An 18,381-nucleotide genomic window follows, 5' to 3' on the forward strand; every position below is an offset into this window, starting at 1 on the left:
TGTCATCACGGGTCATTTTTAACTATATTCAAACACAAATCCACTTACTCACAGTGGTTGGAGGGGAAAGCGGGTCAAAACAGTAATTGTATATACGTTATTTCACGCGTAACACGTTACAGCGATACAATCGTTATAAATCAATATTATAGGGTCCGAGTTCGCCATGTCTTTGAAGTGTGTTTGAAATTCAAGAAAAAAGAAAATTGAACGTCACGAACAGGATTCGAACCTGTGCGGGGAAACCCCATTGGATTTCGAGTCCAACGCCTTAACCTCTCGGCCACCGTGACAATCTACCCTAGTAGACATATCACGGTCCTTTTTAAACATGCAAAAAACGTGTGTAGGTCTGTGATTTCAGGCTTTAGAAAAATACTCGATTAAGTAGGTTATTTTTTTTATCGCTTGCTAATCATAGTGGCATCGATAATCATAGCTAATGTAGTCGAACAGACTTCATTTTGGCGTGATTTTTGATTATAAATTTGGACACAAGGGGGAGACAAACACCGTCAAAACCAACCTCGGAAGAGGAAGGGAAAAAAGCTTTTGGGCTGTTTATTTATTTGTTGGCTAGATCGTGCTTGGGTAAGTAATGGAAAGGTTATTTTGAAATTGGGTGAAGCAATCCTTTATTGTGACGTGGGCCCCTAACTACTGTCTTATCTTGATTTTATAGAGAACACTCTTAATCCATAACTGTGCTATGTAAATAGGGATTGAGCAACTGAACCACTCCCTCCACTTCAATCAATACTCTATTACCTACATTTACTATTCCACTATGCCACACAGTCATTTCCACATGACCTTATCTATGTTTCCCTTGTCACTATTACTAGATTATGCAAGTCACGGCATGACGGATGCACTGAACGTTAACTATGCTCTACTTTATGTGAAATGCATATCTCATGATACTCGTCCTTTTATCCCAAGGACTACAAATGAAGACAATATTTGAATGTTATAAAATCTTTATTGATGTGTACAATACTACATTCTGAAAGGGAAATGCCTGCATGTTGACAAGATGCTTGAAACAAGTGGCAAGAGGAGTTTGTTTTTAAACACTCGAGTGGCAGGGAATCTTCTGCTGTGGTTGAAACGTCTTTGGTTGAACCGGTTAACTAAATGAACAGGCTATGAAGCAAGAACTCTCTATAAACAAAGGTGATGTCAAACATCACTACCTGACAAATGCTGTAGATATCTGGTGTTAGAACAAAAGAATACAACAAAAAAAACCAGCTCTCACATGTGATCCAGATCAAACAATCTGATTTCAAGACAAATAAAAGCAGACAAATGTAGAAATTCTTCTTCTTTTTTTTAATTAGCAGACAGCGATCTCACCAAAGTAACACATTGGCATGAATAAGCCGAAAATATCTCAAAGCCAGTCATATTTTAAACTCTATAGCATAAAGAATGTATACATAAACCTAGTGTTCAATCCCTTTTCAGTAGAATTATTTATACAACGAAGAGAAAAATACTCATGTAATATGTTCTTTAAAATCATTTATGTCTATTTATCTCAAACTTGCAGGTTCATAGTTTGTAATGCACAAAAGACATTCAGTAAAAGGCTTTTAGTCGAGCGCTATTTGAAAAGTATTCCTGCTATTTCATGTGCACTTCTTTTTCTCCTGTGTTGAACAGACCGTAATGTAGAAGTAGAACATTATTCTTGTTTTATATTTTTTGCATAGTTAAGACAGCAAAATATTTGGGGCACATTTTGACTTTAAGAATATTCTAGTGGGATCTAGATAATGGATTGCAAGATAATTGGTATGTATAACCCCCCACAACGTATTTCCGTTCCCAAGGTCAGAAGCATGTCAGACTCTCATGATTCTTTACATACATTTACATTTTACACCCCAATCCCAAAGCAACTTTATCATCCTTTCCAACACCCTCGCCCTCTTTCCGCTACCAGCTCATGCCCAGGAGCCTCCAACAGGGGCAGAACACCTGTGGCTCCAGAGGAGCGTCTCCCTCTCTTTGCACCGTCTCAACAAGGAGGCCAGGAGCATGAAAAATGGTCTGAGCCGGAGTCATCCATCAACGCTAGGAACGCTGTCCTCTGCCTTTATCCACTCCCGTGACCTCTCTAGTGTCTGGATCCTTGGCACCTGGTATCACTTACGAAATTATTTTTAGGGAGTCGTGGAGTTACACATCTGTAACCAAGACTGGCATAGCGCTAACGATGTGCAGCAAGAGGAAGGTCACTTTTTGGAACTTTGTGGAAACCTCTTCCAAACGTGAATTCATTCATTCGTTCATTGCAAATTTATTTCACACCTCCTTTGAACTTAAACATGCTCAGCTTTTCACGACAATGCCTCATAAAATATTAGCTGCAAGGAATTCCTCAGAAGAAGGGAAAAAAAAACTTCAGGCGCATTTTATTATCACTCTTATCTACAAAAACAATCCATCCCTTCAGGACTGCAATTACTCATACCAGCTTGTGCAAGGTAAAAGGCACTGTAGGTGTGTGTGTGTGCATCTAAGAGGAGGCGATTTACTGATGGTGCCCTGGCAAATGTGGAAAATAGTGTTTTAAACATATGAAAGCAGAGTAAACATTTCACCATGCAAGTTATGGGTGTCTGAGAGAAAGGGCGACTCAAACCCCCCAAATACTAACTCAAAACAAATCCACAGAGGGAACATATACTCTATAAAGTACACACACGAAAGACATTCATCATAAAGTTCCGATTTTATGGTGTTTTAGCTATAAATACCTCACATACATGATCCCTGTGCATAAACATACAAAGTTGCCCTGCATAAAAGACAAAAGGTATGTAGAAGGTACATTTAGCATGTCAGTGTTATTCAAACACGTAGGGTTCTTTGCATCACTTATTTGTCGAGGCATGTAGAGATTGCTTCTATCCTGCAACAATGTCCTTCATTTGCATCAGTGTAATTAAGCACACACATGTTCACTGGTATCTCCTAATAAGTTCTTCTTTCTTAGATTAATAATTAGTGAGATTCGCAAGAAAATTTAGACTCTTTTAGCGATGCTAATTTTCAGCAGCTGGAGGTTACTCAATTGGCAATAACGAATGACTAAAATATGTAAATGTACCGCATGCAACTCATGCGGTATTCTAGGCAGGTTATCAACCATTTGGATCTCACAAAACAATTTGAAGACTGCAGGTGAAGGACAGGGGACAAGACAGCGCCACCTGTTGGTTAAGAGCTGGGCATTTTCAAGCACAGCTCCAAAGATTTTAGTAAACAACCTCTAGTTCACTACAATGCAACCCAAGGAGTACTGAACACTAAAACTCCCCATTCCAACTCACGCACAACCTGGCAACACACTGCCCTAACAGGCGGTGGGCAACACCGCTGTTGCCGAAGATTTACTTTTTTTTTTTTCACCCCAAAAAAAGAAAAGAAATAAAAAAGAAAACACAAAGAACGAAGGGGGGCTATATTTCAGTGAGGAAGAAAGCTCCGGAGACAGACGAACACAGCAGGAGGGAGATAGTTGGCCCGGCGCCCTGGAGATGTGCTGCTATTGAGGAGGTGGACACCGGTTGATGGAAGTTAGTTATGGTGTAATGGTGCTTTCTTTGGACAACCCCGCCACAGGGTTTAGGAAGCACTTGCACTGGATTCTGATCCACTTTGAGATCTAGATGTCACCCTGGGTATACAGTTTGTATCAAGGTATAAGATGGTGATAATCAACGGCAGTGTCGTAGGAATGGTCCAAGGATGGGCTACCTTAGGAAGCCGAGAGTATCTATATGTTTACCGCAAGAACTGTTTTACAATGGAGGAATAATCTGTGCATGCCGGGTGTTAATCAATGTAGAAATTTAAGCACGAACAAAAAAAAGAATGGGGAAACTAGAATTGATGATCACTAAAATTAAATCATATTAAGACACCTGCTCTACAGCGATTGTTGCCGTGGGAATCTTGGCATCTGCCGCTGCCTCGACGGGGCTTTTGTGCTTCTCCTCGTCGTCCTCCTCCTCTTCCTCTTCGCCAACATCTTCATCGAGCTCCGGGACTGCGAGGCCGGGGGTACGATCCCCGTTCATCTCGCACTCGATGCTTGGTGCCTCTCCGTTGAATACCAGCTCTGCCTTCATGCCCTCCGGGGTGGAGGGGCTCAGCGCCTCCTGGATCTGCTCCACCACGCCCTCCTTGGTGTGCACTTCAGCCAAGGGAATATCTCCATCTAAGCTCTCCAGAGCAGGAATCTCCACGTGGGCTTCGTCCCCAGGTGAGCCCACGTCTTGCGTCGGGGTCTCCACGTCTCTGACCTTCTTGACGTTGAAGGTCATGGGAGACACCTTGAAAGAGGAGGACTTGGCGGTCGGGCTCTTGGGTTGGTTAGGGGTGAGGCTTTTCCGGATTTTCTCGCGCTTCTCTGGCGGCACGATCTTGGTGGTGATCTGGTTCACCTTCTTCTCGATGCTCTGGCGCGAGAAGGCCTTCTTGAGACTATCCACCTTCTTCAGGCTGTTGCGCTTGAACTTGTCAGACCTTCTCTCGAATGGGCGGGAAGAGTCCAGACCCATCGCTCCCTCGCCCTCACACATCTCGTACTCCTCGTGGTGCACTACAAGATCATCGTCGTCGGAGGACAGGCTGATGGTCTGAAGACCCTCTTCGTGGGCACGGCTGCCGTCGACAGAGCAGGCAACAGAGCCGGCGACAGAGCCGGCAACAGACGGAGCGGGGCGGATGGATTCTGCATCGTACTGGCTTGGCTGCGGGGTCTTGAGGGAGTCCTTGACTAACACACTGGAGGGGATCTCGTTGTCTTCCTATTGGGGAAACAGAACAGAAACAGGAGGGTTAAAAAGGAGATTCTTTGGATCAGTTATGAATGGGCATAATGGCTTGAACCAGCCTTGAGTAAATGTCTGTCTGCATGTAATACACTTTACAGCAGGGTTAGCCAACATGGTTGGGGCCATTGACTCACCCTTGGGCATGTTCTAAAGAAAGGACATGCTCTTGAAATGGCCAAGTTCAGCTGCATGTTCAGTTTTTTTGGTCGTAAAGAGTTCAACAATGTTCAAATTTGTGTAAAACGCTGTGCTTGTCATCCAATCACAGAAGAGGAGTAGCGGGACAAATACCACAAAGACCAACAGTCACTTCGTACAAGTAGGATGTGTAGTTAACAGGTTTCTCCGTCGATTTAATTGTCCTTTTATAATCTGTCTCATTTGCACTTTGTCCTTTGGATTTTGATCCAAAGTCAGTAGGCTCCAACAATAACCGCCTCCGCTTCCTTAGACGGTTTTGATGTTATGTGTGCCTTGTTGCAGAAATGTTCCATATAAATAAACTCTACAGACAGACAGACAGATCCATATACAGTGAACATAGACAGTCTACTCCGATGTCTATATGTACAGTATGAATTATTTAAAGGTTAACCCACCAAATGTAAATTATTCACGAAGATGATATCAAACAGGCTGCCCCCCGTATTACAGTCTACCTTTCAAGTAGTCTGCAGTCTCAAATAAGGCTGGACACCCCTGTCGTACAGGGACGGGTGGGTCGGCCTGGCCTCGGCATGCCTCCACTCTCTTCTCCTCAAGACATCTGAGGAATTCCACCCGTTTCTCTGCAGGAGTCTTTCCCCCTTTAATGCTCTCTCTCTCTCTCTCTCTCTCTCTCTCTCTCTCTCTCTCTCTCTCTCTCTCTCTCTCTCTCTCTCTCTCTCTCTTCTCTCTCTCTCTCTCTCTCTCTCTCTCTCTCTCTGCCTTTAACCTGCCATCCATGAACACACTGATGACTATACACAGTGAAATGGAGATCAGTAAGTTCAGTATACACAGTTTCAATTTGTTTCTCCTCGCGGTCTTCTTCCTCCCTCTTACTTTCCGACCATTCATCCGTGCACGATCACATGCGGGAGTGCAATCACACGCATTAACAGTGTTCCACTCTACTGGGGATATATGAGCTGGAGTTGCCCCCCCCCCCCCCCCCACACCATGCTTTTTACACCCAGGAGTGAATGAATAGCGGCGGTGCAGCTTCAGCGGTTGACAGACTCTACTACACATTTATAATCCTCACAGAGAAACCCTCCCAATGACATCACCTGTAAGTACCACCAGTGGATACTTGGTTTTCAGTTGACCAACCACAGCTAGGCAACTGCAATTTCATGATTTTATCCAGGTTATCATCAAAATATGCTTAAAAGTCTTTAAAATGGCACTAAAACATACAACTTTATATTTTTTTCAGAAGCAAATGTTTTTATTGCATCACAGAGAGAACACTTTCTTTTTGTAAGTGAACGTCCATATTAGTGAAAAATCTATTTAAAAAAAGTAATCATAATTCATAAAAAAAAAGAATTTGACTGATTCATCTTGTATTTTATTTTATTTTTAATTGGGCTGTAATTTTTACTTCTCTACCATGACATTTCTGATTATCCCAAATGGGAAAATTGAATTAAATTAACTTATAGTGATTGTTTTTTTTATTTTTTATCCTGATCCGCAATAAAATCCTTTATCGTCCAATCCATTAATAAATCACAATGTTTAATTCTGATTTAATTTGTATTAGCTTTGTGGCCACAACTTCACAGCCCGGCCTCAGGATACGTGGATACGAAGCAGCATCGTCACCCCGAGTACACGTTGGAATGACACGCCGCTAAACAATGGTTGTTTCTGTACATTGTGCTTTTAAGAATGAGTCTGCATTTAAGTATGTCTGCATTTCCAAGAATGCATGGCAGCTCTGCGTGCATTATAGAGGAGCTTACAGCGCGTCATAAATTGCTGAGGGAGTAAGCGATGCACCTCTCCTGGGGTGTCATTAACACATACTTAAGGACCGGGTCGACCAGATGGTCTTGCAGGGTCCTGCCTCCTGTCCATTCTTCACTCAACACTCGATGATGTGTTTTAGCCTAAAAGGACCTATTGTACCTGCAATCTGTCCTGAACCCCTTCAAGCCAAACACTATTATATGCTGCTACTTTAATGAAGACGTCCAAATGTGTGAGATACGATGATGCAGCACCTGTCTCATATCCTATAATGTAGACTGATTGTGAATGGAACAGAACTATGATGTGAACTGTAGAACCCCTAAAGTGATTAAAAGGTCAAAACGATACTGTCATAACTTCTACAAGATTCTACAGCGGCCCGTAGTGTACGGTAAGCTGTTTGAAAGGTGGGAAGTGATGCAGAACCCCCCCTGATTTTACCACCATGCAGACACCTGATACCCCCTGCCTTGATCTCAAACATGCAGGCATGAGTCACCATTCAGGTGTGTGCCAAGCAAGTTTGGTATCTCCCAGTTAATGCTAATAAATCTGTCAGAGCCACGTCTACAGGGGAAGACAAAAAATATGACTTTTTTGTATCTTCTAAGTTACATATAACTTACTATATCCTAAATGCTTCATGTTCCTCCTCAAAGGCAACACGGGAGGAAGTGCATCTCTGACCGTGAGTTTCTATTTACCCCCAACAACCACTAGGGGGTATATCACCGGCCCAGAGAAGCTGGGAATTGCCATGAATCGCATGGTTTGTAACGTGAAATCCGAAAAGACAAAGGCTGCACCCTGGGGAAGAGCTCTGGTTGCCACTACCTTGGTTTGACTGTAACTCCTGCCTGTCAGCGTTGTCCTCTGCAGCTCCCCTGTCGTGTCTGAATGAGTCTGAATGTCTGTCGGTCTGACACTCTGCCACACCCAGAGAGACCGTGTGTGTGGATCTCAACATGTTCATGCAGAATCTAATCAGAAAGTCAGGAAGTACGCCGGTGACGGCTCTAGAACGGGACACGTTCGATGGAACGGGGGGAAACGCCAGAGAACTTCCTTAAAGGAAGACGTTATCTCCCTTTTCTGTTTTCTCAACTTTGAGTCAAACAGGTTAAATTAGAAATAGCTTCAGTGTCAAATGCCTAATCTGAACAATCAGGATTAGAAAATCAGAGCCAATAAGGCACTCTGCTGACATATTCCCTGATAATAAACACTCATCTCCCTGATTGTTTGGCGGTGTTGAAGTTTCTAACAGACTCCACGGTGACTCCTCTGTTCCAGTCCCGGCATGCTCACAGTCTGATTCTGATTTGGCTCCAGCATGTTTGATATAATCGCTGAGGGTGCTGGAGTGTGTGGGAGGCAACGCCTGAAACTCAAAAGCCCTCCAATAAACTCTGCTGTTACATAGTGTACCCGACCAGCAGCAGCGGCATTGTAAAGATCGATCCGTGCGTTCTTCAGGGTGATAAAATACAAACTGTAAATCTGTTCATTTCCCCAAAAGTGACTTCAAATGGCTCTTTTTTCCTTTCTTCTTTGATTTTGTTCGGCTGGTTCACGAAAACAACAACACTGTTTCTGTTGTTGGTTGTCCTAAATAGTAGAATCGTTGTGTCCTCAGTTTAACTCCCAACTGTTTTGGCAAGCAAGCCACAACAAACAAAATCTTTCTAAATATCATTTGACCCAGGTCTGTCCCCTGTGTGTGTGTGTGTGTGTGTGTGTGTGTGTGTGTGTGTGTGTGTGTGTGTGTGTGTGTGTGTGTGTGTGTGTGTGTGTGTATGTGTGTGTGTGCGTGTGTGTGTGTGAATCTCACATTCTGGCACTTTTCTCTTGGGAACCTTGTTAATTAATGCATCCTCTAAACGAGCACTCATTAGCCACTGAGAATGTGATATCTGTATGTATCTGTGTGTGTGTGTGTGTGTGTGTGTGTGTGTGTGTGTGTGAGAGTGTAGGACTACCAGCCATTGTTTACCCCCCAAAAAAAGCGAGATGAAAGTAAATTCAAATCCATTTGGAGCAAACCCAAAAACAAAGTTAATCCGGTGCGACAGCGAGTTTAGTGTAAGATAGTGGAAGATGCACTTCAAAAGGGGTTTTGGACGCGAGTTCAACATTGTGATTTAACAGCAGCGTGGTCGATGGAACTGCCATCTAATTGCAAGTCCTGCAAGGCGTTACTAAGCCAGAGGTTGTGGAAGCCCGTTCTCTGGAGAGAGGGAGATCAGAGGAGCGTTACTCTGTTTCTACTGTACGAGTAATGAAAACCTGCACCGTAATCTACCTTTGTTTGTGTGCATCCGCAACTAACAACAGTCTTTTTCTTTGGTGCTCATTATAATAAATTATAAACACACTATCAAGTGGTTGTTTCAGCATTTGTGGCCATTGCATAGTATGTAACTTATAGGCAATACTTTATGTGTACGTAATTCTGCATACAAATATAAAGCATATATATGTAAACACTGTTTATGTTTTCATAATAACTTTTTTTTGGTTACTTTTTTAATATAAATGATATAGAAGACAGAAAGCTACTCATGCCTTCTGTCCATCCTTGGAGAGGATGCTGCTCCCGGGACAGAGGATGTTGTACAGATCCTAAAGCCCTCCGAGACCAACTTGTGATTTGGCGCCGTATAAATAAAAGTCAGTTATGTGTTAACGTGTGTTAATGTGTGTTTTCCTCGCCCTTCAGATGATGAATGGCGGTTTTCTAAATCCTACCAGGTGAGGCTAGTACAGGTGTGTTGGCACAGTGAGTCAGGTGCCTCCGGCTCTGAGGGACTCCACCAATGAGAGGGTGCACCGCCAACCGACACACACACACACACACACACACACACACACACACACACACACACACACACACACACACACACACACACACACACACACACACACACACACACACACACACACACAAATGTATGTGTGTGCACATTTGTCAGCACCAAAGCCCCTGCATTGATTTATTTACAGCATGACAAAGACAGGAGGCTTAACTTCTAAGAACAGGCCGAACACCAACGGCAGACAAACTTCGATGCACAGCTTTAGACGCTTCATATTGATGGATGCTTGTTTTTTTTTTTGACTGCACATTTCAAACAAAAGCTTTCTGAACTCCCCCTCCCTATATCCTCTCCTCATCTGTACAACCTACCTTCATTCAAGGCAACCAAACAAAACCCAATCCAAGTCCCTGCACCCTCTCACGCTCGTATTGACCCGTCACAGAGTCCAACCCCTCGAACACACACTGGTCAGATCCGGCTCTGCTCCACAGCCTCTCATGCAATCCTGTGTGATTTTCTCTTTATTTTCAGGGTGCAACCTGCATAAGCAACGGGTCAGATGCGCTCCAGCGTCTACCTGAATCTCATGTCGTTGTGCAAATTTGCCTTCATCAGCATGTGTTTTGACGACATCCTTTTCCCATTACAGTGCGTCGGTGCGGCGCAGGTGTTTTACGGTTCACCCCTGCCCCGCCTGTTGTGTAAGAACCCCCCCTCCACCCTCCACCCTCCACCCCCCATGTGCACAAAAAGCCATCTGTGGACAGAGGAAGGAAGGAGGAAAGGAAATGGAAACTCTGTTATTGGTCATGGGGCTGGGTAACATGATAAACTCTAAATGTACCGTCCACTGTTTGTTCAGGCCGAAGCTAAAACTGTTAGGATCTTAGCCCGACGCCGTGCCAAGTACGCTCGAATTGTGACAAATATGATGATTCCAAGCACCACACATCAGGGACTTCATACCAATTCAGAATCATGCCACTTGGCCGAATACCCATAAAGCTTTGCATAACAAGTCAGGGCATTCTTTCCCCATTCGCACCCCTCCCATACCAGCCTCGCCGAACGAAACAAAAGCCACGGCGTGTTTACTGGCCTTTGCCAGCTTGTGTAATCATGCAACACAATAACCAATTCAGGCAACGATGTCACGCTGACGTGCCGGCAGAACGGAGATAGTCGCAATCTAGAGAGGCGCCGATTATTTCCCCGATGACATAAACGATGATGTAGGACGTCGGCTCGCTCAGCCCGTAATTTACGGGACGGCTCTCGGGTAATGATACGTCTCATATTCTGCGATATGCTCTCCAAATGTCATAATGAATTTCAAACATGTCAGGGTATTCATTAGAAGAACCACACGGTTTGCTGCTCCCTGTCACTTACTGCACATCCTCGCCATCAGCCCGGCTCACACTAAGCCCACGCCCCCCCCGCATGTATGATGAATGAGGTACGGCGTCTTCAGCGGCGTCTCTGCAACACATTCCTGTACATTGGCGGTTCTCGTTGCTCCTGTTTTCACTCCGCTCCCAAGGCCGCGTTAATCTACTTCAGGTCTTTCGATCACATCTCCCGCTATCGGCCCCGTTCCACATTGTTTGGGCACAATCACCGAATGTGCGTATCGGAACCATTGTTTGATAAGGGCTGCGTGGAGATACCATGTGCATTTTTTTGATAAGGATACCACCAATTGTCACAATGTTTACCCCAAAGGGCACGAGTGTCCCGCGGAGACGCCCCGGAAGCCATGGTGTTATCTCAAAAACGTGTTGTATTTTCACATTTTTTTATTCCAGAGCAGAGGAATAAGAACACGGACAACAAGCAGGACTATTGTTTTCTCTTTTCCTGCCACGGCTGTTTTAGCCTTGACCAGTGGATCGGATCACAGTCAAGAAGGAGGACGGAGACCGAGACGTGTTGATGGAGCGCTGAAGAGAGAGGGAAATAGGCGAGGTGACGGGAGGAGTCAAATGAGGATAGTTGATTATTTTTAATTGTTGAGTAGGACCTTGAGCTTCTTTGGCAGCGTGAAAAAAAGAATCCCAGCACTGTTTCTAAACCATCTAAGTAAATATCCCTTCAATAAGTCAACACCTGCATCCAACATTTATCACCAAGTGAAAAAGAGAAAAAAAGAAACCTCACAAGCATTGAGAGAGAAAAGGAGCATGCGAGCACACATGCACAAAAAAAAAAGCTTAATGACACCAACCTATTAATACTTGAGGCAAAATGACAAAAATGCTAATTAGGCGCTCTTGGCAGCTCCAGAGAAAAACAAGTGCAGTGCATCATGGGATATGCTGGGAGGCCAAACTATCTTAAGAACTGCCACCTTTATTTATCTTTGCATACACAGTTATTTTATCGTCCCCATTACTTTGTCATTTCTTCTCCAGCATCCAGTTTTAGTTTGGTGGCAAATGAACAGGACGTTAAAATCCACATCATTAAAGAAAGCTGCGTCGACTCTGCAACATCATCAGCACTTCCCTGTGTCAATGAAGCTGTTACAACTAGTCTCCCGCAGCAGGAATCTGCAGTTGCCAACTTGCCTTTGCCTCGCAGATGGAGACGGTTGAGCAGACTCGTCAAACCTGAATGTGACATGAATGTGAGCAAGCACTTGAGGTGATACTTCCCTATCCTCACGCACGTCTTTACAGCCCTTACAGGGTGTCTAACCAAAGTCAGACTCTCGTTTTTTTCTCTATAAATCTGTTTCTTTCACGCTTCTCTGCTCTTTATTTTCTTTATTCTTATCCTTATAATCTCACATGTCGATTGTTGACACAATGGATGAAAGTCACATGCTGGAAATATCTCATTGTCATTTTATCTATAAAGTGCAGGCTTGTATGTGGTCGTCATAGTAACATGATCAATGTTGTACATTCTATAACGATATAGCGAACAAGCCGAAATGTCGAAGCAAGAAAGTCCACGAGGGCCTTGGTGGTCGGATCAAACGAACACATAACTTTCACCCAGGTCACCGCTTTTCATGTCAAAGTAAACATCGACTTTACGCTTATTGTGCAACGTTGTTTAATGCAATGTTTATTTACGTTATAAGGTTGTTACGGTTATATTTTTACAAGTTCTGTTTAAAGCAGTATTGTCATTGTGCATTAATGCAAGTGTCACATAGTAAGTCTTGTATCTCATGTTTCTGGACAACGTTAAGTCACAGATACTTGAACCGTCTGGATTAAAGCTCAGTAGACATGTAGCCACAGAATGTTTGTGTGCACCTAAACAGTGCTTCTGGCTAGGAGCTGGTGCTATATATCACCTGGTGGCGGGACAAGCACAACAAATCTGGGCCGTAGCCCCGAGCCAGCGGCCTGCTCCAACCTGTGAGGATGGATGTGATTTTATACACTGAACGCACGCAATCTGTGCACTAGAGTTACACTCAAATATTAAATTGCGCATGAACATATTGTTCTGGATGAGGCTGAATAAGTCTTCTATATTTAAGATGAACTTCTTTAGGGTGAAGCTTCACTTGGTCACGTTGGATTTGTGTGCACAAGACGGGACCCAAAAGGGATCTGACACAGCTGACTTATTATTAAGCTTTGTTTACCTCCAGAGTAATGAGCTTTGAGTCATTAAGGTAATGGTGAGAGCTCGGGGGCGAGGCTAGGAACAGAATTTCCAGTTTGTCCTCCGTCTTAACAGTGTTAAAAAAAACAAAAAACAGCTTTTACTTCCTGACGCTGAAAGCCAAGATTAAGTCGCAACGTTTGGTCAAGTGTACAAAAGCGATACGACGATCGCAAAGCAAACAGAACGGCGATGACGGAAGATCACTCAGTCAAAATTGTAAGCATTGTAAACATCTTCAGGGCCGCGTGATGACTCAGGGAACGGTGAAAGGCGGGAGACGTTTCGCAATCTGTTGCCGAGCGTGTTGAATGGGTGTCACATAAAACTTGTATGACTGAATACCGAGGGGAAAAGAACAGTTCTGTCAGGATTCTTACAGCGAAACCTCAGATGAGCGAAAACATGTTGCAACTGTTTAGTTTGGCGACGTGTTTCCCTTCCCTCGTGATGCTCTTTCATAGTTGTCACTCCTTGCCAGTCTGCGATTATACCAAAAACACAGTCACCAAACATCCTCTTCCCCACCACCACCACCACCACCACGAGGAGCTTAAAACTCCCTCCTCGCCAGCTAAATATCCGGCGAAAACTCTCAGCCGAGCCCACGAGGCGCGAAACGCAAGAAGGAATCCAATTCTCACGGCGAGCGCATTCAATTTGCCATTTCAGCTTGTTTGTTGTGATGAAAATTCCTCTGTGAAACGAACACAAACAGGGGGGAGATTAAGATCTACTCTGGAATAAACGACGTCTGTCGCAGGAAATTAAATTCCAAATGTGCCGTACATTTCACGTAGCATGCCACGGCGACGCAATTAAGATCCGTTACAAAGATCTCCGGGGGAGGCTGTTGATATTCAAAAAAGAAAAAAAAAGACTCAGGTAATGGAAAGAACATTTTACCTTTCCATACAGTAATTACCAAAACCATTTCTACAATGCACACACTGGAATCTCAGATGGCTGGGAATTGTGTGTGCTCTGCATGTGTGTGTGTGTGTGTGTGTGTGTGTGTGTGTGTGTGTGTGTGTGTGTGTGAGGGCCATGTGGGGACAGGAAAAGCACTGGTGCACAAAAACAAACAAACAAGGGGCCAAGCATTGGTAATTAAGTCCTCGTTAGTCTGTGTTACGCGCAGGAACGCAGCGGAGCGGGAGACAGCGCTGCCATCTCTAAGCGGCCGTGGCTGAAGCCCGGAGAGGGTGTAGACCCCTGATCCCCGCGAACGCAGAAAGCCTCTGTGTTTCCACCTCAGCTGGCACGTACAGGCCGGTGAGTGTTCTGGATCGATGTTGTGGAGCAGCGGAGAAGGAGGGAGGGGGAGGGCCTCTTGGCCAATAGCTACGGGGCTGGCGTAGTAGAGTTTGGAGCAAACGTGCGTTATCAAAGCGTGGCGTTTGAGGCGCGGAGAAAGTGCTTTCATGTAGTTTCAGGGAATCTGGACAGGTGGTCGGACCAAACGACGGAAACGGAAAAGTGATCACATGCAAGTTGGAGTTTGAATAAAAGAGAAAGAAATGGTGAGAAATGGGGAAAAAAGACAGTTGGATATTCAAACATAAAACAACAAAAAAGGTATTAGACGAGGCAATTAGCATAAAAACAGATGGGGCAAATCCTACTGGAGGCAAAAACAAGCAAACAAACAAAAAAAAGATTAGGTGAGGCAGAAAGTGATGGACACAGAATAGAGTCAACACGCTCGGGGCGGAGCAGGAACAAGGGCTGAACAGTCCTTTTATTTCCCGCTCCCCTCAGGCATGCCAAGTCTCATTTACCAGCTCTGTAACTGCATACACCTGACCCAACACAGCGGCGTTACGTCCAATGGGCAAACTGCACGCACACACATACCTGGCCTTTTACACCCATCAAACACTCCACTCTTAGGTTGACTCAGATTTAGACTCAGCAGAAGTCAGATCGGCACTTTTAAAGATCTAAAGTCAACTTTATAGGTTACTCCTACACTAAAACAATATTAATACATCAAATGCAAAACCGCCAAGTACACATCCGAAGAAAAAAAAACCCGGCGGTCATAATAAAGCCGCCGCCCACTTTCACCGTCACTAAAACGACAGGACACTCCCTTCCAGAACATAAAAAAACGGGCAGGGGATTCGATCCGAATCGATCCGCGGTGCCTCCCCCACTGAGCCACCTGGTACGGGGCCGGGGCTTGGCACCTGTAGCATATGAACAACAGGGCCTCAGTACCTGGGTAACCAGATAAGAACAGCAGTTAAGAGCTCTCAGTGGCTCTGGCTGTGTCAACAATGCCCCCCCCTTTACTGCCTGGGTACACACTTGTACGCACATGCTCAGACGCACCCCCGACACACACACACACACACACACACACACACACACACACACACGCATGAAAAAGCATGCACTAATCCATGCACCAGCATACACAGACGCCATCATCATGTTTTAGGCTTGAGTAGAAATGCATCTGTCCACAGTCGTCCACGGCAACCGCATGTTAATTATGTTCTTTTATATTATGTGTTGAGATTAGTGAGTAAGGATACTTTTCCACTTGTCATTGGAAGGTTTATCTTTTTCGTTGTTCGTGCCAGTATAGAAGTTTTTACCCTCACAGGTGTGTGATGTGGCAGTTGAAGTGGTAAATCCGTCCAAAAGCCATCTGTCTGCCTGAATTATGACTGCGGGGTGTAAACAGATCTAGTCCAAGTCGGTGTCTGAGCCCGGCTCTATTATCCTCTGTAGCTTCATTCCCAGACACACCCTTCCTCCCTCACACACACACACACATTCACATGAGAGGGAAGAGCCTTACATGCATGTGCTTCAAAAACTTAAGATTTCAACTTATATACACGAATCAGATCATATTCAGTATTTTTTTTTCTTTTTTTACACCTATATTTTAAGAGAGCAAACAGCCACGTTGGTGGTGAACTGGGCTCTGCAGGTCGTCTCGGTCCTGTTCAACTAGTTTTAAGTGTAGTTTAAGTAGTGTTCAGAACATCACGTGTCGGTGCCTACCAGACGCACGGGAACATCCAACACACCCACTGCTGCAGTCAAATATCAATGCAAATATTAGAAACACACACACACAGCAGAATGAGGCCTCGTGAAGTCCACGATGCAAATAAATCCCATGAAATAAATACTATTCTTTCCAAAGAGCAGAAGCCCAGTAGAAGCTCCAAAACACTGGATCATACATTTCCCATGATGCAATGTTTTTTCACATGCTATCAACTTTGCTTGTTTGTAATGTTCTCTAAGCCTCCAGTCAACCCAGAGGACATCAGTGTGACATCACGTGGGTTATTTTTCTCAGGCATGTTGGACTTTTAAGAGCCATATAATACATTAGAGCCCACAGATTCATAGGCCTCCTATGATGTAACATGTATTTTGTAACACTGTCTCCTGCCGCCATGTCGCCTCACCTGGAAGATGAGCACTTTAAAGTGGTTCCTCTTCAGCAGGTGGCTGTGGTTCGCCTCCAGCTTCTTCACCTGGACCGCCTGCCTATCCATGCGCTCCCTCACGTCCTTCAGGTGCCCGCTGACTTTGCGCGAGCGCTCGAGCAGCTTGCTGACGCTGTTGGAGGTGCTCACGTGGGTCCTGGACAGGCGGGTCACGTCGCCCTGCACGACCCGCACGGCGCCCTCCAGGTCGGCCTGCCGCTGCTCCATCCGCTGCTGGTTGCCCTGCACCGCCTCCAGCATGTTGACGAGCTTGTCCAGCAGCGCCACCACGGTGATGGCGCTCACCTGGCCGCGGTCGACGGGGCTGCCCGGCGCGGCCGCGGTCGGGCTCGTGGGGAGCTTCAGACCCATGCGGTTGAGGGTGCCGGTGATGCTCGGGGAGGACGGGGCGGAAGACGGGCCGTGGCTCGGGATGAGGAGCTCCGGGTTGTCGGGCTGCGGCGGGACGGTGTGCGTGCTGCCGGTGACGCTGCTGCGCTCGGCGCGGGACGCGTCGTCTTCCATGGTTCACAGGTGGGCCAAAGTGTCCCGCTTTACTGGGGCTGAATCACCGAGACACGGTCGGGGGTAGTCTCTCTCTCTCTCTCTCTCTCTCTCTCGGTGCTGCTGTCACTCGCCCCAGCTGAGAACTGAAGGCAGAGTGTTTTACTACTTGGAGTTAAATCGGCATCCACGCCCCTCTGTCTGTCTGTCTGTCTGTCTGTCTGTCTGTCTGTCTCACACACACACTCACAAAAACACGCTGTGAACTTTTCAAAACACCTCCCCTGCAAGCCAAAGGGAGGGGCATGGTTGCTATGGAAACATTGCAGGCCTAGCCCTATTGACAGAGCAGAGGTAGAGTTAGAGTGTGTGTGTGTGTGTGTGTGTGTGTGTGTGTGTGTGTGTGTGTGTGTGTGTGGTGTGTGTGTGTCCTTCCTTGTATGGTGGCATGCTTTTGTGTTTTCATGGGACTGCCAACTATTCCACTTTCTACATGCCCGGCTGCATTTGCAAACTATGTGTGAAGGCTACTTTTGTGGGGGTTTTTTGTATATTTTTTTGGGGGGGGGGGGCTTGTAGCCGACCAAACTGTACTCGACGGCATTGTAGTCCAGAGGCACGGATTTAGGGTGTGTCCCAGCAAACAATACATTGGAGATAAAACTGCAATCCTAATCAGAAGGCTGGTGTTTGTTGTGTGGAACTTAATTGAAAGCAACATGCGGTAGATCAAAGTCTATGTGTGTGTGTGTGTGTGTGTGTGTGTGTGTGTGTGTGTGTGTGTGTGTGTGTGTGTGTGTCTATATGTGTGCCCTATGAGTGCCCCCTCTTTCCACCCCCTATTTGTTTTTGAGGCCCGTGTCCTGGCATGGGGCACACCGACATGGAAATGTGGAAATCCCTGTTTCAACAATGAGGTCATCGGTGCCCTGGCTGCCAAGTTTTAGAATTAAAGCGGCAGCCCCCACAGACTGGATGAGAAGCCTCGAGTTCTGCATTTTTGCCGTCGCCATTTTGGAATTCTTTCAACCAGCGAAGGAAGTGATCATATTTGGACTGCGAAGGGAGCGACGGGTGGATCTGGTAAACACAAGCGGCAGAGCAGCAATCTTACTGGATCTGGATTCTGGTGTGAAGCTGCGAACAAAGTTAGCTTCA

At 45.4% G+C, this 18,381-nt stretch overlaps 1 protein-coding gene across 1 annotated transcript; it reads right to left on the bottom strand.

The window, feature by feature from the left end:
- Positions 1-962: 962 nt before the first annotated feature.
- Positions 963-17,373, bottom strand: cavin2a (caveolae associated protein 2a). The gene is made up of 2 exons (XM_084023078.1): positions 16,699-17,373; positions 963-4,826 (listed from the first exon to the last, which is right to left on the bottom strand). The coding sequence occupies exons 1-2, from the start codon at positions 17,242-17,244 to the stop codon at positions 3,930-3,932; spliced, it is 1,443 nt and encodes a 480-aa protein (XP_083879204.1). The 5' UTR covers positions 17,245-17,373; the 3' UTR covers positions 963-3,929.
- Between the last annotated feature and the right edge of the window lie 1,008 nt (positions 17,374-18,381).

The sequence above is a fragment of the Eutrigla gurnardus genome, assembly GCF_963514095.1.
Source record: "Eutrigla gurnardus genome assembly, chromosome: 12".
Lineage (NCBI taxonomy): Eukaryota > Metazoa > Chordata > Actinopteri > Perciformes > Triglidae > Eutrigla > Eutrigla gurnardus.

Coding starts and splice junctions, on each gene's coding strand:
- cavin2a (XM_084023078.1), bottom strand. CDS start 17,244: ATGGAAGACGACGCGTCCCGCGCCGAGCGCAGCAGCGTCACCGGCAGC. Junction 4,827..16,698: donor TTAAAGTGCTCATCTTCCAG/GTGAGGCGACAT, acceptor TTTCCCCAATAG/GAAGACAACGAGATCCCCTC.